Source organism: Symphalangus syndactylus, chromosome 8, assembly GCF_028878055.3.
Source record: "Symphalangus syndactylus isolate Jambi chromosome 8, NHGRI_mSymSyn1-v2.1_pri, whole genome shotgun sequence".
Taxonomy (NCBI): Eukaryota; Metazoa; Chordata; class Mammalia; order Primates; family Hylobatidae; genus Symphalangus; species Symphalangus syndactylus.
The window spans coordinates 43,697,289-43,717,885 of record NC_072430.2 but is presented as its reverse complement, the minus strand read 5'-3'; the positions used below and the strand labels follow the sequence as shown (position 1 = coordinate 43,717,885).

General features: G+C 55.5%; 1 protein-coding gene and 1 non-coding gene across 4 annotated transcripts in view; one reads left to right on the top strand and one right to left on the bottom strand.

The window, feature by feature from the left end:
- The first annotated feature begins 4,593 nt into the window (after window positions 1-4,593).
- The window catches only part of PAPLN (papilin, proteoglycan like sulfated glycoprotein), a 36,881-nt gene continuing 20,877 nt past the window's right edge, over window positions 4,594-20,597 (top strand). The window contains exons 1-11 of one of the 3 annotated variants that reach the window (XM_055288884.1): window positions 4,594-4,678; window positions 6,873-6,932; window positions 12,096-12,211; window positions 13,089-13,149; window positions 13,517-13,619; window positions 16,710-16,840; window positions 17,630-17,753; window positions 18,218-18,298; window positions 18,397-18,569; window positions 18,752-18,875; window positions 19,385-19,511. In XM_055288884.1, coding sequence (XP_055144859.1) covers window positions 6,879-6,932; window positions 12,096-12,211; window positions 13,089-13,149; window positions 13,517-13,619; window positions 16,710-16,840; window positions 17,630-17,753; window positions 18,218-18,298; window positions 18,397-18,569; window positions 18,752-18,875; window positions 19,385-19,511 — 1,094 coding nt within the window. In that variant the 5' untranslated portion in view covers window positions 4,594-4,678; window positions 6,873-6,878. The remainder of the gene's footprint in view (window positions 4,679-6,872; window positions 6,933-12,095; window positions 12,212-13,088; window positions 13,150-13,516; window positions 13,620-16,709; window positions 16,841-17,629; window positions 17,754-18,217; window positions 18,299-18,396; window positions 18,570-18,751; window positions 18,876-19,384; window positions 19,512-20,597) is intronic. The other 2 variants (XM_055288885.1, XM_063644176.1) reach the window with 2 other exon arrangements.
- Window positions 14,224-14,327, bottom strand: LOC129488940 (U6 spliceosomal RNA). The gene has a single exon (XR_008659780.1). It is a non-coding gene; the product is annotated as a U6 spliceosomal RNA (small nuclear RNA).

Genomic DNA, 20,597 nt, shown 5'->3' with positions numbered 1-20,597 from the left:
ATTAAGGGAGATGAATATACGTACTGGGGGGCGGGGAGAAGTTAGAGAAATAAATGCAGACAGCCTCAGATGTGGAGTGTCTTTTTTCCTTTTGGATTCCTAGTGGGCTGTGGCATCGGTTCTATGACTTTTATAGTAAAAATGTTTTTATACTCTGATCGTAAAATTCAGTTTAGTCTAAACTGACACACGCAGCACTGGAATGCAAGTCCCCACTAGAGTGTAAACTCCCCCAGCAGACCTAGTGAGCTGGAGCCCACGCCTGGGGGAGCTGACTGCATCTCTTCCCAACTCCACGTCTGGTGACATCACCTTGGTAGCCTGAAAACAGCCACGGTGGGAGCATCTTCACCAAACACCGTGAGAAAGAATCCACCTGCACAGCAGTGCTGCCTCCTGCAGCGAGCTGAAGCTTAAACAGTTACCACCACTGGGCGGGTCTCTCCCAGCTTCTAGCACAGCATAGGCACTCAGATATTTGGATGAACAACCTCCAAATGAAGGAAGAGGGAAGCAGCATCCTCTAAATTCAGTTCAATGGGAGTTCAACAAATACCCTGTCCTGGTGGACACGTGTTTTCTGGGGCAGCTGCCATCTGAACTTCCACCTGGGGACACTGCCAATTCTTGTTTCTCAGGTCCTGGCCATCAGGGTACAGGCATGTTCCTGTGGGGGGTGAGTCTACAAAGACCCTTCAGGTTTTTTCTAGGGATGGCATGTGTCAGCATTGCCTAAAAATGGTGGTGACATGAGTTCAGCGTCCAGCGGAAGAGCAGCATAGATCCTAACAGAACTGCTCCTGTACCACAACTAGGACATTGTTGGGGATCCAGCCCACGCGCATGCCTGATTCTTCAGCCCTCCTGTCAATCTGCGATCTCCCATTGCCCCTCCTCTAAGCAACTCTCCTGTTTAAGCTGACTCAGTCCTTTCCTGTGGTGTGCACCCAAGAACCCTGAGGGGCTGGTTCAGGCCCTCTGAGAGCAGAGGCCGAGATGGGACTAGGTGTGCGAGAGATCTACAGGGGAGCGCCTGTGAAGATAACCTGCGGGGAGGAGGAGGTGCAGGGGGAGTCTTCAGAACATGGTGTGGGGCTGAGTGCAGCCGCTGGAGGCTGGTCACCCGCTACACTTCTCAAAGCCCCTCTCTTGAGGCAAACCTTCAGGGCCACCACGAACCTCTGATCCAGAGTATAACATGAAAATGGATCTCTGCCCTTGCAATGTTCACAATTATGAGAAAGAAAGAGAAACAACTACATCACTGCAGTAGTTTGAAAGTACTAGGGAAAAGCCCGGCACCAATGGGAGTGCAGAGGCAGATGTACAGGAAGGCTTCCTGGAGGAGGTGAATCCTGGGAGCCCGGAGGCTCTTGGCATTTTGCCCTCTCTCTTCTCTCCAGCCTTCCATCCCAACCCAACCACACAAAGAGATCTGGCCACTTCTTTCTTAGCCTCATCCTTAGATCTGCAATCTGCGGAGATTATGAAAATGTAGAAAATTGAGGATACACATGGTAGGAGCATGGGACAGAGAAATTTAACAAAAATTTTTTTAGAGACAGGGTCTCGCTCTGCTGCCCAGGCTGGAGTGCAGTGGTGCAATCAGCTCACTGCAGCCTCGATATCCCAGGCTCAATTGATCTTCCTGCCTCAGCCTTCCAAGTAACTTGGCCAGCGGTCCCCAACCTTTTTGGCACCAGGGACCAGTTTTATGGAAGAGAATTTTTTCAGATCTGGGGGCGGGGTGGGATGGTTTCGGGAGGAAACTGTTCCAGTCTAAAGGCTGATCCTGTTCAGATCATCAGGCATTAGAGTCTCCTAAGGAGGGTACAACCTAGATCCCTTGCATGAGTAGTTCACAATAGAGTTCATGGTCCTGTGGGAATCTAATGCTGCCACTGACCTGACAGGAGGCGGAGCTCAGGCAGTAATGCTTGCTCACCTCCTGCTGTGTGCCTGTTCCTAACAGGCCATGGACAGGACAGGTGGCCTGGGGATTGGGGACCTCTATCTTGGACTGCAGACAACTGCCACCATACCTGGCTAATTAAAAAAAAAATGTAGAGATGGGGGGTCTCACTGTGTTGCCCTGGCTAGTTTTGAACTCCTGGACTTTAGCAATCCTCCCTCCTCAGCCTCTCAAAGTGTTGGGACTCCAGGCATGAGCCACTGCGCCCAGATCAGAACTTTTATTCTGCATCTAGTAGGAATTTTATGGAAACCAGTTACTTCCCTACTCTACCACCTGCTGTATGAGTCTCAAGTAAGCAAGTTGTGGCTTAAGGAGGTGACCCAACCTGCCCAAGTACACACACAGTGAGAAGCAGAGCAGCCTTCCAGTCCAGGTCCGCCTCCGCCTCAGGCTACCCCAAACCCCCAATGCGAGGGCGTCTCAGGTGCAGCCAGTGAGTGGCATAGGACCAGCACAGAGGGGACTTGACAATGGGAAGGAAGGTCTTACACTTTCTCCTGGAATCTTCTTTCTAAACCACCCTATTTTAATGCATCAATTCTGTTCACCACATCTCTGTGAGGTAGGCAGAGGAGAAATGAGGCTTAAAGAGAAATTCCTGCCCAAGCCAGTAATTGGTAGGGCCTGGCTGGTGGTTCTAAGACAGCCCCTTACGACCGAGTGTGGGTTCTGCCTCCCAACCTCAGAGTCCTCTTTGCAGCTGGGGTGAGGCATAAGAAATCACAGCCCTGGGTGTCTGAGAAGAAAGGATCATAGGAAAAGCAGGGACACAGCAGGAAAGTGAGCTCCTTGGGCCTCAGCTTCCCCCACCCTGCAGCAAGAGAAGCATTTTCCTCCCACTTAACAGAGGACCTTTGACCAAGCTCAGAAAAGTCCCAGCTGGTGGGGGCAGGGAGTGGGGCTTGTTGAATGGAAGAAGCGCTTTTCCTTTTTAGAGAGCCTGCATGATTCCACTCCCCTTTCTTTGCCAAGCTTTATCTTTGCTTAAGAATTCACACAACTCCCCAGGGGCCCCGCTACAGCTGCTGCTCCTCTTGTCTTCATTGATAGGTAAGAAATGCGCCTGATTTAAACTGATTTAAACTGGCCATGTTTTAATAAGCATTTTGTCCAAACAGGCAGCTGCAGGAGCCAGGGGGCTGAAGCGGGGCTGAGCTTCCCGCTGGTGACTTCTCTTTGCCCAAATGAGGCCAAGGGAGAAGTGGCAGGGCCAGCAAGGGGCTGAAGGCAGAAGAGCGTGGGGGAAGGGGACCAGCCTTCACCACCACCGCCCCCCCAACCTCTCCCCAACTTCCCCCCAACCTCTCTCGTGTCCAGGACCAGTTTCTAAAGATGAGTGAATTCCAGTTTCAAAAAAGGAATGGCAGGCAAAGAGTGTCTTGGTTGTGAAAAAGGACAAGCAGGAAAACAAATTAAGTTGATCACATGTGTTGAGCCCCTGCCTTGATGCTAATTAGTGCCCTGGCACAGGTGGTGGGGCTGCATTGTAGGCCCTGCCCCCGGGACTCACAGCTGAGCAAATCACAGCAACAGGGACAGAAACCGAGGGAGCAGGACATGCACCCCTCGGCCTGGAGTGGTGTGGAGACAGCTTCAAAAGCAGGTGACATGCTGGGCACGGTGGCACTTTGGAAGGCCACGGTGGGAAGATTGCTTGAGCTCAGGAGTTCGAGACCAGGTTGCGCAAGACCTTGTTTCTATTTAAAAAAAGAAGAAGGCTGGGCGCAGTGGCTCACGTCTGTAATCCCAGCACTTTGGGAGGCTGAGGTGGGTGGATCACCTGAAGTCAGGAGTTGGAGACCAGTCTGGCCAACAAGGTGAAAACCTGTCTCTACTAAAAATACAAAAATTAGCTAGGCATCGGGCAGACGCCTGTAATCCAGCTACTCGGGAGGCTGAGGCTGGAGAATTGCTTGAACCCAGGAGGCGGAGGTCGCAGTGAGCCAAGATCTAGCCATTGCTCTCCACCCTGGGCAACAAGAGTGAAACTCCGTCTAAAAAAAAAAGAAAGAAAGGGAGGGAGGAAAGTAGAAAGAAAAGAAAGAGGAAGAAAGGGAGGGAGGAAAGTAGAAAGAAAAGAGGAAGGAAGGGAGAGAGGGAAAGAAAGAAGAAAGGAAGGAAAGTTACATTTGACCATGGTTTTGAGGGCTGACTACGGGTTTGAGAGGTAGAGGAGATTGGGAGAGCGCATTCTGAGTGAGAAAAGGTGCTGGGAGATGGGTAACAGCAGCGTGTGCGGAAACTCAGTTGTGGCTGAAGAATAGGATCCAGGGGTGGAGGAGAATGAGGTGGCTGGACACACGTGTGTTGTATAGGCATAAAGAGGAGCGGATAGGGCAAAGCTAGAAGGCTTGGGCAAGGGGAAATGGGATTGGAGAGGTGACTGGCGCTGACCCAAGAGAGGACAGACGGGGTGTCCAGAGTGGAGAATGAGCCAAGCCTTGGCACAGACCCAAGCGGGTGGAGGCCCGGGGCAACACCGGTCACCACGAGGGCCTCTCCGAAGGGCTCTGTCCTCCCACGGGGATTGGAGATGGGTAAGTGAAACTGGGCGGGGTGGAGGGTGAGGCCAGGCAGCGGCGGAGAGAGAAAGTCCCACCCCTGCGGGCGTTCCTTGAGGCCCGGCCGACCTCGCGGGCTTGGGCCTGGGCGGGCACCGACGCAGCGGCCCTGGCTGCAGCCTCCTGGCGCCCGCGAAGACAGGTAGGGAGGCGGAGGGACTGGAAGCCCGCGGGCGCCCAGCGGCGGGGACGCCGCACCCCGGGGCTTCTGCAGGAATTTGCTCGCCTGGCTCACGGCGACTGGGGTGTCGGAGAAAGTGGGGGCCGCAGAGAAGACCCCGCCCCGGCTCGCTCTCCCGAGGTGGGCGCAGGGTCATCGCTCGGCACCGCGCGCGCCCGGCCGGGAGGAAAGGAAATGCAGGGAGCTGGGGAGCTGGTGCGGGGCGGCCCCGGCGCGCACCCTCCGCCCGCTCGGACCTTCCTTCAGGCGGATGCGGCTCCCGGCGCGTGGTACAGGCTAGGACCTGGAGACCGTGCGCCCCTCCCGGGAGGTGTCACTGTGCCGCGGGCCTGGAGCGTCCGGGAGCCCCTGCGGCTGCTGGCACCTGCGCGGCCACCCCGGGCCTCCCGTGGGAACCGCGCTTCTCCGCCGCAGGGGTGCGCGGCGCGTTCCTGGGGTGGGGACGCGGGGTGCCTGGTCAGGGCTGGACCGATGCAGAGGGGGGCCGTGGGCGGGGGCCACGGGGACGGGCGTCTGCAGACTGCATCGGTCCCGGAGTCGGCTGGGGACCGTGCAGGGGGAGGCTCGGTCGGTGGCCACCCGCCTTCCCGCCCTCTGCGCCTAGGGCCGCCGCATTCGGCCCTAGCTCAAGGCAGACGCGTTCCCCAGGAACATCACGTCGAGGGCGCCCACCCTGCGTGCTCGGGGCCACTCGGTCCCTGCCCTCGGGCGGCAGGAGAGGTCGAGGTTCCACGGCCCTCGGAGTAGTCCGGTGACCAGACCCCGGACTGGTCGAAGGGGTTGTTTGCCACCAAATGAACCGAAAAAACTGAACTTTTCAGACTTTGGAATGGCAGATATGGGCTTGGAGTTCAGTGCAATTGCAGCGGAGACGGTGGTGTTCTGAGTAATTACAAGTAAAATTCTTCTTTCCCCGTCTTTTCCTCAGCCTCGCCCGCCCTAGCAGGCCTAGCCTAGCCCTAGCAGGGGGCTCCTGCTCTGGGAGCTGCCCTCAACAGAGCAGAGGCAGGGCCCTGGCAGCAACCCCCTTCCCTCACCCTCCAACCCCAGGAATCTCGAACTTGACCACGAAAATAATGACTCAATGACTCACTGTGCCAAATTAACGAGTGTGTACATTGTTCAATGTGCCAGGTTACATTTCTGCTGAGCTTGGCTTCTATATGCTTTTATCCTCGTAAGCAGAAGCCATTTTATATCTTAAAAAAAATTAGAACATTGGTAGAATTACAGATTTTAAAGTTCAAACCTACACGCTAGTACTTGTTTTGTACTGAAGGGCGCACATTGCTTATGTCATTCTGCGATACAGCGACATGTATGTACACATACACACTGTACAGCGTGTATACCGACTGGATACCTGCACCAAATAGTACGCACCAGACTGCACATAGACCCGCCCCACACACTGCACGTGCACATTGCATGCATGCACACATCAAACCACAGACACTCCACACACACTGCACTGCACACTGCCCCGAGCACACTACACTGTACTGCACACTGCACTGCACCTTCAGGGCGCACACGCTGCACCACACACTACACTGTACACACGCTGCACCACACACACTGCACGGCGCACACACTGCACTGCATACACACGTTGGTTATGGAGGCTGCTTATGGAGCTTCCCTGTGCAGAGAAATGCTGGCTTGGGTTTTAAATGGGATACAATTAACATTTTTAGAGCATTTGGGTTTTCAAAGTGTCTTCAGAGACTTGATTTTTTTAAAGCCTATATTAGGAGTTTTTAAACATCTGATGTAATAGCTTTTTTAAAAGGAATCTTGCTGAATTAAAATAGTGAGTCTAATTACTCGGATTCTGAACTCCTTGTTTTTCAACCACATAGAAGTTTTTTTAATTGCTCTCTCTTTTTTTTCCCTCTGGAACCCTGAAACAAGTTGTTCCTGAACTTCTGCCAGTTGCGGATGGGCCGTTTGTTTCTCGCTCACATGTTGAGCCGCCCGGCGGGGCGCCCTCACGCTGTGTTCTCTGCGGTGCACCGAGGCGCGCCCGGCGGTCCCGTTGCGGGTCTCCTGGTCACCTGTGGGCCATAAGGAGAGACGCGCCCACACACTCGCGCCCGCGCCGAGGACAGCTGCGGGAGCCCCGGGCCGCTCTAACCCGCTGCGTCTCCCGCAGGCTGAGATGCAGCTGCTCCTGCTCGTGCCGCTACTGCTGGCTCCAGCGCCCGGGTCCTCGGTGAGTGCGGTCCTGCCCCGCCCCCGGGAGGACCCTGCAGGGGAGGCGAGGATGGGGACGCGCGGGCCCGCAGGCAACGTCCCCAGGAAAGGCGATGTCAGGGAAGCTGGGCTGGGAGGAGGGGAGCCCCCGCCGCTGAGCTCCCTCAGAAAGGGCTGAGCCCTTGAAGCCAGCTGGCCAGGGTGCCCAGAACTGCCCGCCCGGCTGCAGGGCGCAGTGTGTAGGAATGGCACCTTCCTAGGGCTTCCCTCCTTCAGAAGGTGGTGGGAGCACTCCATGAAGTCCCTGCCAATCCTGGCGGGTGCAGCCAAGGTGCAGGGCTGGGTGGCCCATCCCACCAGACACCTGTCCTCTGCCTGGAGCCAAACACAGCTTCCCTAAGCTGGGGTGTTTGGGCCTAGAGTTTTGGGGTGCCAGTCATTTCCTTTCCCCTTGGGGTAGCACCTAGGGCAGGGCCGTCCTGTGGAACCTTCTGAGATGGCAGAAATGTCCTGTTTCTCTGCTATCCAATAGGTAGCCCCTAGGTCCACTGGGCACTTGAAATGTGGGTGAAGTGAGTTTTAATTTTACTTGACTTTAATTTAAATTTATTTTTAAAATTTTTAAATATTTATTTTTGAGACAAAGTCTCACTCTGTCACCCAGGCCGGAGTGTACTGGCATGACTTCGGCTCACTGTAACCTCCACCTCCTGGGTTCAAGTGACTCTTCTGCCTCAGCCTCCCAGGTAGCTGGGACTCCAGGTGTGTGCCACCATGCCTGGCCATAATTAATTTAAACAGCCATATGTGGCTAGTGGCTACTGTATTAGACTGCGAATTAAGACAGTGGACACAGGAAGCTGGCTGGTGGTCAGAGTTGCTGTTTCATTAACGGGCCCAAAGGCCAGGGCTCTCTGAGAAGGTCCCTGGGTCTTGAGGATATACAAGGAATCTTCTAGACCACAGGCCCCACCTTTGGGGAGGAGAGGGTCTGCAGAGCTGGGTGTTGCCCTGGCTCAGTGCCTGGCAGAATAGAAGCCACAGAGGCAGCTGGGCCCTGTCCTACCCCAGGAGAAATCTCCCAGGGTGACCCACAGCCCTGCCCACCCCTCTGTGAGACAGGCAAGAAGTGAGAGAGGAAGGATCCCTGCAAAAGAACCCAAACTGTTTTCTGCTGTGGGGAGGTCAGGGGGAGATGCCACATCTGGCATCTGTGGGCAGAGGCTGAGCAGGACTCCTCTGCAGGGGTGTGTGGGGCAGGCAGGATGGATGGCAGTGGGCACTTCTCCCACTAGAAGTGTATCCCATAGATGGCACTTCAAGAGCCCTGTGAACCCAACATGGGCCACAGCTGGAGCGGAGGGTGGGCCAGAGCCAGCCTTTTTCATGTCCTCTCGACCACCTGCCAGCTACCCACGGTCCCCTCTGCCACCCCATGAACCTTGCTTCCTAAATGCCACTCTCAGGTCCTTCAGCACGTGCTGGTGGCCCAGCTGCATGAAGGCCAAAGCCCAGGTTGAGAGGGCACCAGGACAGTGTCCAGGCCCCAGGATTAAATCCCAGAGCCACCTGGACAGCTGCATGACCCTAGGCAAATAATCAAGCCTTAGACTGCTCTAATTTGGGAGTAATAATGCCCACCCCAGAGGCTGTCATGCAGACGAAACAAATCAAGGTTTCCAAAGCACCCTTGGTTCTCTTAAACCTTTTCTCCCTTAAGGCTACGCTGAGTAGCCTCATCCGGCTGCCGCCTCCCAGTGTGTCTCAGATGGGGCTGGGAGCAGCCTGGGCTGAGAATTCTTCTCTCCCTGCCCTCTGTGAGTCTGCAGGGAGTGTGGCCCCGCTCACAGCTCCACTGCCTCCCTCTGTTGCTGGGGCAGGAGCCACCCAGTCCGAGCACCTTCTCTGGATCACTTATGCTGCCAGCAGTCAGCCTGAACAGAATGAGTAAATGAATAAAGGTGGTGTGGCAGCCTGCGTGTTCCTGGGCCTCAGCCTCTGCTCCCACCTGCACGCGGGTGTGCATGTGTTCTGTCTCTCTCTTACACACATGCACAGTGGGCAATTGATTCCCCTGAAAACAGTGCAGCAGGAAAGCGGACCCCTGAGTGGCTCCAGGTGGGAGTTGAAGGAGGCATGGGCGGGGCGCCTAGAGCAGCACGAGACAGGTGAGGGCAGGCCCCAGGTGAGGCTGGCTGGATCAGCTCATTCTGGCTTCACACCACGTCAGGCAGTTCATGGTTTGGGTAATTACAGAGCAAGAGTGTGCTCATGCTGCCTGTGGCTGAAGGTGCTTTCCTTCCTTGGAGAGACAGTGTGGAGTGCGTGGACAGAGCACGGCTCTAGGATGGGACGGACTAGGGCTTCTGGCTAGTGGATACCTGCCTCACAGGTGCTGGGCACAGGAGGCAAGAAGGCATTCTGGAAACAGCATGTCCCTTAGGGGGCCCTTGTTCAGGCCAGTCCTGCCCCTGCCTTATCCTGATGGCCAGGCAGTGGCTCCGTGGCAGGGGTACCCCTCATTGCCTTGGCCACACACCAGTACGCCCAGCCCAGCTCCAGGGAAGAGTGGATTTTGCTGGCTGCTGTGCCAAGGAGCCAAGACAGACATCCAAACAGGCCTTAGTCAGAGGGTAATTGACAACCAGGCCCAACCCAGCAGCTAAGAAAGCAGCTACCCCTGAAGACCTCTCCTGAATACTTAAAATGTGGGATGAGGCTGTGTGTGTGGGGGGCGGGTGCCAGAATCCCAGCTGGGGCTGCAGGCTGTCTCTGGAAAGTCACCTTCATGCTCAACACTCCGTGTCTTCCTTGTGAAATAGAAACTTGATCCAAGTAAATTTCAGTTTAACTTTCATTCAGAGAACACTTTGATATTTTGGCTCAGTGGTTTCGAAAGCTTAGAGATTTTTGTCCAAGTTAGACTTGAAGGAGTAGATGATTTTACAAAGTGAAAGCTAAGACCTTTCATCTGGCAAGCCCTTCCTTCTTGGTTGTGTGTGGTTCGGCAGGCTTAGCGTGGTTTGTGCGTGGTTTGTTCTGCTTCAGTGTTCTGGGTTTTGTTATAAGACAAGGATAACTAGATGTTTGGCACCAGGGATGTTAGAGATGAGTAAACGTCCTTCCTCACCTGAGATCCAGCGAAGCTGCTCAGGGATCACCATGAAAGGAAGAGCCTGCTTTTCTTTTTTTTTTTTTTGAGACGGAGTCTCGCTGTCGCCCAGGCTGGAGTGCAGTGGCGCGATCTTGGCTCACTGCAGGCTCTGCCCCCCGGGGTTCACGCCATTCTCCTGCCTCAGCCTCCTGAGTAGCTGGGACTACAGGCGCCCACCACCTTGCCCGGCTAATTTTTTGTATTTTTAGTAGAGACAGGGTTTCACTGTGTTAGCCAGGATGGTCTCGATCTCCTGACCTCGTGATCCGCCCGCCTCGGCCTCCCAAAGTGCTGGGATTACAGGCGTGAGCCACTGCGCCCGGCCAGAGCCTGCTTTTCTTTTCTTTTTTTTGAGATGGAGTCTCTCTCTGTTGCCCAGGCTGGAGTGCAGTGGCTCAATCTCAGCTCACTGCAACCTCCGCCTCCCGGGTTCAAGCAATTCTCCTGCCTCAGCCTCCCGAGTAGCTGGGATTACAGGCGCCCGCCACCACGCCTGGCTAATTTTTTATAGTTTTAGTAGAGACGGGGTTTCGCCATGTTGGGCAGGCTGGTCTCCAACTCCTGACCTCAGGTGATCTGCCTGCCTTGGCCTCCCAAAATGCTGGGATTACAGGCATGAGCCACCGCACCCAGCCACTTTTCTATGTGACCATTGAGGTCTTTCTCTGAAAAGTGGGAATGGTGTTTTTCCTTGAGAGTCTTGTGGTGATACCCTAAAAGAAAGTCCCCTTCCAGCAAATGTTTGCATGTACACTGTATGCCTCCTGGCAAAATTGTGAAGTTACATCTAATCCCTGTCCAACCCTGTAGGGAATCATCTAGTGTCTCATTTGATTCCCCCAGGTGGGTGGGGGCACAGCCCTGGCAGGGGAGCAGAGGCCTGCAGTGAGGCTGGCCGGCTACTGTGCCCACTTCTTCCTCTGTGGTTTCCTCTCTCTGCCTCATTTTTCTTATTCATGCAATGGGGTCTTTCGGGTTGTTGTGAGGATGAAATGAGATAATGTGTGTGTGGCATGTGGATTCCTGATGCCAGCTGCAAGGGGTCCAATCTTTCTGGTGGGAAAGTGTATCTGCTAGGATTATAATCCTGTGTAGAGTCCCAAATAACAGTTCTTCAATAAGACAGACATGATTCCTCTCTCATATAAACACCCAGGGGTCAGAAGTCTGGGGCTATTCTGTTGCACAAAATCCTCCAGGCTCTAGAGTCTCTCTCTCTTTGCTTCACTGTTTGAAGCCTCTATTTCCAAGCTACCTCACAGTCTAAAAGGCTGCTCCAACTCCAGCCACCACATCTGCTTCCCAGACAGCCTGAAAGAGTACAGGAGGAAGGAGAAAAGGACAAAGACTCATGCAGGCTCTCTCTCAAGGAGATTATTTGCGGCAGCTGCCCAACACTTGTATTTATATCTCACTGATGAGAACTAAGTGACGTAGCCACAGTTAGCTGCAGGAAGTCTAGGAAATGTCTTTTTTAAAAATTTTGGGCAGCCAGGTACCCAGCTGAGTCAAGTTTTCAAGGGTTCTCTCACAATGGGAGAAGGAGGAGTATTGGGGTACTCCTGGGAGTCTTTATATACTCCTCTCATAATGGGAGGAGTATTGGGGTACTCCTGGGAGTCTTTGCCAGATTAGCAGGATCCCCCCATGTTGCTTCCCTTTATTTTCTTTTAAGGCCCCCTCCCTTACATCATGGCTAACCCACAAATGCCTGGACCCTCAAACTGCCCCTGGCTGTAGGGTCCCTCCCTCCAGTGGCCCCTGAAACTCCAAACTCTTCCCAGCTGCTCCTGCTCCCGCCCTCCAGGCCTGGCTCTCAGCTCCTTATGAGGAAAGCAGGCTAATTCTGAAAAAGAATATGTTTTGGGGTGCCCAGCAGTGTTGCTGAGTCCCAAAGGTGGGCCCTGGAAGGGAGAATCCCAGACTCCTTGATGGGTGGGGGAGGGTTTTAGGCAGAGCATCTTTGGAGGGGCCTCTGGGCTCAGGCTCTGCGTGGGCAATGCTGATGCATGGTCCTGTCTTCTGCAGGCTCCCAAGGTTAGGCGGCAGAGTGACACCTGGGGACCCTGGGGCCAGTGGAGCCCCTGCAGCCGGACCTGTGGAGGGGGCGTCAGCTTCCGGGAGCGCCCCTGCTACTCCCAGAGGTAGGAGAGATGAAAATGGGCCAGCTTGTTAAAGCAGGAGCAGGGGACGCTGGCTTCTGGGTGGTGGGCTAGGTGGTCGTGACCTAGGCTAGCACTGGCCACATCAGCAGAACCCACCAAGGAGCAGATTCATTCTGGAAGCAGCATCAGTTCAGCGCAGGAAATCAAGCCATTTCCCAGGGCCTTCCACTCTGAGCTGGAGCATGCGTGCTGCCTGTTGCCCCTGGTCTCCAGCTCCTGATGCTGCACCTGCCTGCCGTATGGCGGGTGCAGTCAATTTTGCTGGAATTGGTAAATAATCTTCAACCAGCAGTTCTCAATTCTTGTGGTTTCTTTGCCGAGTGCAGATGTTCCCCACTTCAAGCGATTTATTAAGTGCTTGCTGTGTGCGCTGCACTCCGGCAGGGTCAGTGGAGAAGGTGGGGCACAGAAAGGGTAGTGAGGTGCCTCTGTCCCGGTTTGTATAGGGGTTGTTCCTGAGAACCCTATGTGAGGAGGAGTGAGAGACCAGGAATGATCCTAAGAGCCTTATATTGATGTCCTGCTTAGATCGCAGGATGGCTGTGCCAGGCGGGCGGGTATTATATCCCATGCACCTTGGGTCATCTCTGGGAATCTGCCTAAGAGGCAGTGGAGTGGTCCCACCTTAAATCCAAACTACAGAGTGGGTAGGGCTCTGAGTCCCGCTTCTCTGGAGTACCAACCCAGGTCGCTCACGCCCACCTGGGGGATTTACGGGGTGGGGTCGGGGGACACCCTCTCACCTTGCTGCTCCCACTGGAGAGTCCCGCAGAAGCTGGGGCCTGCAGGGAGCCCCAGAACGGGGGCGGGGACTTTGGGTCTCGGTCCGGGTCTTCCCGGTGCTCTGGTCCCGCAGGAGAGATGGAGGCTCCAGCTGCGTGGGTCCCGCCCGGAGCCACCGCTCTTGTCGCACGGAGGTAAAGCCCACGGGGCGCAGGCGAGGCCACCAGCTCCCCCAGCCCCTCCTGGCCGATGTCCCCACTGGGATGCCCGCCCCTGGCCGGGGGCTGCTCAGTTGGCCCAGCCTGGGGTCCTCCTGCCAATCCACAGCTGGGCTGCATGGGGGACCCTTCCTCACCCTGTCCCCGGGGACTGGCCTTGCCCTCCACAGCCTAGAGCACCATGGAGGGGCGCGCACAGGGGTCCGGGGGGCGGACTCCACCTCCGGCGGCTCGGACGGGGCAGGCAAGGGAGACTCCCGGGCTCCCTGGGCTCGGGCGGGGTAGGAGGTGGGCGGACCTCGGACTCCGCCTCCTGGACCCCGACTTCCCCTCCGCCCCGCAGAGCTGCCCTGACGGCGCCCGGGACTTCCGGGCCGAGCAGTGCGCGGAGTTCGACGGAGCGGAGTTCCAGGGGCGGCGGTACCGGTGGCTGCCCTACTACGGCGGTGAGCGCGGCCGGGACTCGCTCTCTCAGGGCCTCTCGTATACCTACGTTGATGCCACAGTTCCTATTGCCATTATTATAGAGGCGTTGTCATATATATATATTAGAGACAGTCTCACTGTGTTGCCCAGGCTGGTCTTGAACTCCTGGGCTCAAGGGATCCGCCCGCAGCGACCTCCCAGAGTGCTGGGATTGCAGGCGTGAGCCACTGTACCTGGCCAAATTTTTTTTTTTTTTTGGGTGGGCGCGGTGGCTCGCAATGTACAGGAAATCTTCTAGACCACAGGACCCACCTTTGGGGAGGAGAGGGTCTGCAGAGGTCCCTCGAGAGAGAACAAGAGGTCTCTCTTTATCTCTTTTCTTTTTTTTTTCTTTCCCTCTCGTTCTCTCTCTTGCTTGCTCTTTTTCTCTCTTCCTTTCCATTCCTTTTTTCCTTTTTTTCTTTTCCTTTTTCTTTCTTTCTTTTCTTTTCTTTTTTTTTTTTTTTTTTTTTTGAGACAGGATCTCGCCCAGGCTTGAGTGCAGCAGTGTCTAGTCAGCTGGGCAGCGTCTACCTCCCAAGCTCAATCAATCCTTCCACCTCAGCCTCCCAAATAATTTTTAAAGTAAATATGGAATGCTTCATGAATTTGCATGCCATACCAGCTCAGGGGCTGTGCTAATCTCTGTATCATTCCAATTTTAGTATATGTGCTGCCAGAGCCAGCATGTGTCAAATACCCCCATCGATCAACCCATAATGAATCAATCACCAGTACCCCTGCTCCCCCCAGCGCATGCCCGTGGCAACACAATGGCAGCCATTTTGAGGTCTTTCCATCCTTTCTCCCCTTATGTATGTATATTTTCAAACGAAGCTATGGTGTGTCTATACCATTTTGAGCCCTGTTTTTGCTCAGTCTGCTATGGGAAGCATTCCTCCTGTCGCACAGAGACGGAGATGGGGAGCCCTAGGAGCAGTAGGAATGGTGCCCCCTGGTCATCCTGCAGGAGGGGCTGGAAGGGGCTTGGTACACCAAGACTTCATTTATCAAGGATCTGGGGGCCAGAGGAGATTGTCTGAGTACCTCTGAGGAAGGTATAAGTCATTAATTTTTAGAGAAATACAGTTCAGGGAAAAAACACCCAGGTAAGCATCAACATGTATATCATTAAGCATTTTAGATGAATCAGAAGATTCCTCAAGACAAGTCTTCTGAGTGTTCGTTTTCCCTGCTTGCTGCAAATGACCTCTGGAGACCCTGTGGCACTCTGGATTCCAGAGCAATGAGCACTTATATCGTGTGTGTGTGTGTGTGTGTGTGTGTGTGTGTGTGTGTTGGGATCGTGGCTGTGGGCGTGGCCCAGTGGGAGTCTTATATCCTCTGTGTGTGTGTGTGTGTGTGTTGGGATCATGACTGTGGGTGTATGGGCTGTGGGCGTGGCCCAGTGGGACTCTAGCTTTCAGTATTCCCCCTGGATCCTGAAGTGGACACATGTCAAAAATAATTTGAGTATATACACATGATAGAAAAATTGGAACACAGAGGAAAGTCTAAAAAGATAGTAGAGGGATACCTTCCATGGTGTGGAGATGATTATAATCCTGTTTGTACTTTTGGGTTGTTTTAAAATGTGTATATATTTAGATAAATTAAAAGTTAAGGTTGGGTGCAGTGGCTCATGCCCGTAATCCCAGCACTTTGGGGGGCTGAGGCAGGAGGATCACTTGAGTCCAGGAATTTGAGACAAGCCTGGGCAATGTGGTGAAACCCCATCTCTACCAAAAATACGAAGATTAGCCAGGCATACAAAGATTAGCTAGGCATGGTTGCACACCCATGTAGTCCCAGGTATTTGAGAAGCCGAGGTGGGAGGATCACTTGAGCCCAGGAAGTTGAGGCTGCAGTGAGTCAAGATCACACCACTTCACTCCAGCCCAGATGACAGAGTGAGATCTTGTCTCCAAAAGAAAAATTAAAACCAGGCCAGGTACAGTGGTTCCTGCCTGTAATCCTGGTGCTTTGGAAGGCTGAGGCAGGAGGATCATTTGAGCCCAGGAGTTTGAAACCAGCCTGGGCATTGTAGTGAGACCCTGTCTCTACAAAAAATTAAAAAATTAGCTGGGTATGGTGGCATGTGCCTATAGTCCCAACTATTCGAGAGACTGAGGCTGGAGGACCACTTGAGTCTCGGAGGTAGAGGCTGCTGTGAGCTTTGATCGTGCCTCTGCATTCCAGCCCAGGAGACAGAGTGAGATCCCATCTGAAAAACATTAAAACCAAAAAAAAGTTACCCTCATCCTGCTCCTTTCACAAGATCACTGTTAGCATTTCATTTTAGCCCCTTTCACACTATTCTTTCCATATATGCTTACATATTTGTAATTCTTGCATAGTAATCACCATTTTGCATTCTGTGTTTTAAGCATCTTCCCACACCATATAGTCTTTGCAATCATTTGTAACTATAGAGTCAGCATGTGTAATATTCCATTGATAATTTATTTAAAGAGTAGCCTGTTATGGCCATGCACAGTGGCTCACACCTGTAATCCCAGCACTTTGGGAGGCTGAGGCAGGCGGATCACCTGAGGTCAGGAGTTTGAGACCAGCCTGCCCAACATGGTGAAACCCTATCTCTACTAAAAGTACAAAACTTAGCCGGGTGTGATGGCGCGTACCTGTACTCCCAGCCACTAGGGGGGCTGAGGCAGAAGAATTGCTTAAACTAGGGAGGCGGAGGTTGCAGTGAGCCGAGATCGTGCCACTGCACTCCAGCCTGGGCAACGAGAGCGAGACTCTACCTCAAAAAAAAAAAAAAAAAAAAAAAAAGCCTGTTGTAACCACCTCAGCTGTGGTAAATAATGCTGAGGTAGACTTCTTTAAGTGCTTCACTTTTTCCTGATTCTGGGATTTTTTTTCGACTTGATCCTTAGAGGTGCAACAGATTCATGGAGACGGTCCCTTCTCATGGGGATGGGGTGGGGATCTGTGCTACTCGGGGCCTGCTGCAGGGCTTTCTGACCCATGCTTTCCTGTTGCTAGGGTAGGCCTTGGGGCGGGGCATCATTAACCTCAGGATCTCAGTCTTGCCTTCCTGCCCACCCCAGCCCCAAACAAGTGTGAACTGAACTGCATTCCCAGGGGGGAGAACTTCTACTACAAGCACAGGGAGGCTGTGGTTGACGGGACGCCCTGCGAGCCTGGCAAGAGAGACGTCTGTGTGGATGGCAGCTGCCGGGTGAGTGGTGCCCCAGCCCCTGCCTGCCTCCGGGCTGCCTGGGGGATCAGTGTGGGTGTTTCCCTGTCCACCCACAGGCCCAGGTAGCTGCCATGAGCTTGGTGTCTTCTCAAGTTACCAGGACACCAAGCCCAGCTCCTAGGGTACCTTGCAGGCATCACAGATGCCCTATGGCCCCTCACCTTCATCCTTGGAGAACGCTAGCCCTACAATAAGAGAAACCCTCTGGGTGGCAGAAATCCGGCTTTTCCGACTTCAGAAAAACAAACAACACAGACAGCCACAGGTGCATGAATGAGGTGCCACTCGGCTTTTCTCTCCGTGGGTCCAGCATCAGGATCCGGCCCATTCTTCCCAGGAGGTGTGGAGGTGGCCGCCAGCTGCTCCGAGCTTCTGCTGTGGCAGCCCGGCCCCTCCCAGGGAAAGGGGGCCTCATTCCCAGGAGTTGTAGCCACTGGGGGTTGTCTCTGATTCGTCTTGGCTTGGGACTTACCCTGAACCACTCCGACCTCCCAAAACCCACATTTGGGAAGCTCCATTCAAACTCTGTGGGAGAGAGGTGGCCCCTCAAGGAAAACAGGGCGTTATTACCAGAAGGGGAGATGGGAGCTGAACAGACAAAGAAGTGGATTGTCAGCCACAGGCCAGTGCCCTGGCTCGTGGCTGAATCACTCCTGAGCACTCTATCCTGCCTGGGCTGCGTGGGTGCTGGGGTTAGGATGCGACGGGGCCCAAGGCCTGGTGTGGCTATGATGCCCTCTCCCCTGCTTCCCGCATCTCTGCCCACAGGTTGTCGGCTGTGATCACGAGCTGGACTCGTCCAAGCAGGAGGACAAGTGTCTGCAGTGTGGGGGTGACAGCACGACCTGCTACCCCGTCACAGGCACCTTTGAGGCTAATGACCTCAGCCGAGGTGGGGGTGGTTCCGACAAGGGGCTGTTGCCTGTCCCTTCCTTGCCTGTCCCCGCTCTGGCCTAGACTCCAGCCTTAAGTGGCCCTCATGGCACTGGAAGGCTCTGATCATATCAGGTCACGTCTGAAAGGCCCCCTGTGGCCTTTGGTTAGGACCCGTGCCCACTCGTGCAGTCCCATCTCCTGCTGCCACCGCCTGGATGCCCTCCCCATCCCTCCCCACTCCCAGTGTGCTCCAGGTGCCCTGAGCCTTCCCGCCACCCTGGCTTTTGTACTGCGGCCTCTTCTGCCAGGGTTGCCTTTCTCAGCAGCTCGGCCCTGTCTGGCTCTTTTGTAACCTCCCTGCCCCCATTCTGTGCTTCATGGCACTTGGAGTCCTCAGGGGCCGCTCCTTCCTGCTGTTTGAGTGGTGCCGGGAGAGGGATAGCCCAGCATCCCCAGCACCTGCGTCTCTGCCCCCACCAGGCTACAACCAGATCCTCATAGTTCCCGTGGGTGCCACCAGCATCCTCATCGAGGAGGCTGCTGCCAGCAGGAACTTCCTGGGTGAGAGCCTAGGGTTAGGTCCTAGTCAGGTCTGGGGCTGCAGGGGGAGGTGCGGCACTGCCCCCCTCCAGCTGACTGAGGCGGTCTCCTCTGCGCAGCTGTGAAGAATGTTCGTGGGGAATACTACCTCAATGGGCACTGGACCATCGAGGCAGCCCGGGCCCTGCCAGCAGCCAGCACCATCCTGCATTACGAGCGGGGTTCTGAGGGGGACCTGGCCCCCGAGCGGCTCCATGCCCGGGGCCCCACCTCGGAGCCCCTAGTCATCGAGGTAAGTGGGGGTGTGGGGAGAGAGGGCGAGTGGGCAGCTCGTGGTCCCCAAGAGGCTGCCAAGCTCTGTACGTGGGGGCGTTGAGTGGCTCTGGGCCTGAGGCTGGCAGGGGGCTGTGGGGCTGTGGAGGGTTTGGGAGTGCCCCCCAGCAGCAGACCCCAACAAGGACTCTCCCGTGGCAGCTCATCAGCCAGGAGCCCAACTCCGGCGTGCACTACGAGTACCACCTGCCCCTGCGCCACCCCGGCCCCGGCTTCAGCTGGAGCCACGGCTCATGGAGTGACTGCAGCGTGGAGTGTGGCGGAGGTGCGGGCGTGGATGGCCCAGGGGAGGGCGTGGGCCCTGTGTGCCGGATCCCACGGCCACAGGTGGGCAAGTCACAGCCCTCTCCTCAAGGCAGTCCCTCCTGGGGAAATGGACAAGTAGGCGAGAAATCTCTGTGTTATGGGGGTTGCTTTGAGGAAAACCCAGGATCTGGGGGACTCCATGAAGGACCCCAGCCTAAGCGAGTAGAACCAGAAGGGGCTTCCCCGAGGCAGCAGCATCTCACAGGAGACAGACTCCCTTAGGAGTGGGGGCTGGGCCTGGGGTCAGTGATCAGGTGCCAGAGGAGGGCTCTCTCACTCACAGCAAAAACTCTCAGAGCCTCAGTTTCCTCATCTGCCAATTGGAGATGTGGTGGCAGCTGCCTCGGGGGGTCATCTAAGACTGAATGGGGTTGACCTGCGGGGTGAGTGCAGGGTGGTGCCTGGCCCGGGGAACGCACTTGCTGAATGTTGACTGGCGTCTGCCCGCCATGGCTGGGCCTTGCACAGGTCACCAGTCCCGCCTGGTGTTCTGCACCATCGACCACGAGGCCTACCCCGACTACATGTGCCAGCGCCAGCCACGGCCGGCAGCCCGGCGCTCCTGCAACCTTCACCCTTGCCCGGAGACCAAGCGGTGAGACCTTGCCAGCCCCTCTACCCATGATGAGGCCCAAGAACTTGGGTGGGAAGGGAACATGGCCTCCAAGTTGCTTTAGGTGTAGAACAAAGAGGTGGGGGTCCAGGGCCCCCCACGCTGTGGCTGGGGTGTGGGAGAGGTGGCATTAATCCTCCCCTGGCCCTTTTCTTCCTTTCTATGCAAGTCCTGCTAGCCCCTGGGACAGGCTTAAGATCATCTCTTTTAGAAGCCAACAAGGCCTTGGGGAACAGACTGACTCCATGGAGAGCTAGACCCCTGGGAGTCAGAGAATAGGCCTGAGCCCGGGGCTGGTCTCCCTGCTCTCCTGTGACCACGAAGTACTCAGAACACCCAGGCTTGGTGGCAGGAGGGTTGGAGGAGGTTCCAGAGGGCCCTGTCTGTCTGAGCCAGCAGAGGGTTTGGCTTGGCAGATGCCGAGGGGTGGGCCAGGGGTCAGGCCAAAGGGCCTGTTGGCATCGGCCATGGCTTTGTTCGTGCACAAAGGACCTCTTACCTGCACCAGCCCGGAGCGTGGCGCCTTGCTGGGGCCCAGCGAGTGTGTGGGAACAGGTAACCTGCAGGTCACAGGCTCCCTGCAGGGCTGGTGCCACCCTGTCACCGCTTGGCCTTGGTGGCAGCGGGCCTCCTGGGATGGTGGCGGGCTTGGCTTTGCATGGGGCCACAGGGCTGCTCTTTCCTCCGGGTCCTTGCACCCGGGGCCTGGCAGAGCCGCTCCACACCAGGGTGAGCACAGCCTTTCCAGGAGCTGCCCCTGATTAAGGTCAGACCGAGAGGAATGGAGTCTGACTGGGAGACAGGGACCTGGTGGGAAGGAGAAAGGGGGATAGGGTTGAGGACAGGAAAGCCAAGGGGGAGGCGCAGGGCTCCGAGTTGTGGGGAGCGCTCAGAGAGCTAGGCCCGGTGGTGGGGATGCTGAGGAGCGCCTGGGTCCGTAGCCTTTGTTCAGGCCGGAGGTTCAGAGGATGGGCTGCGGTGGGGGTCCTCAGGCCACCTGTGTGAGTGAGGGCTTGTGCCCCTCAGGGCTGGGTTTCCGCCCGTGCTCCTGGGCCAGCCTTACCCGAT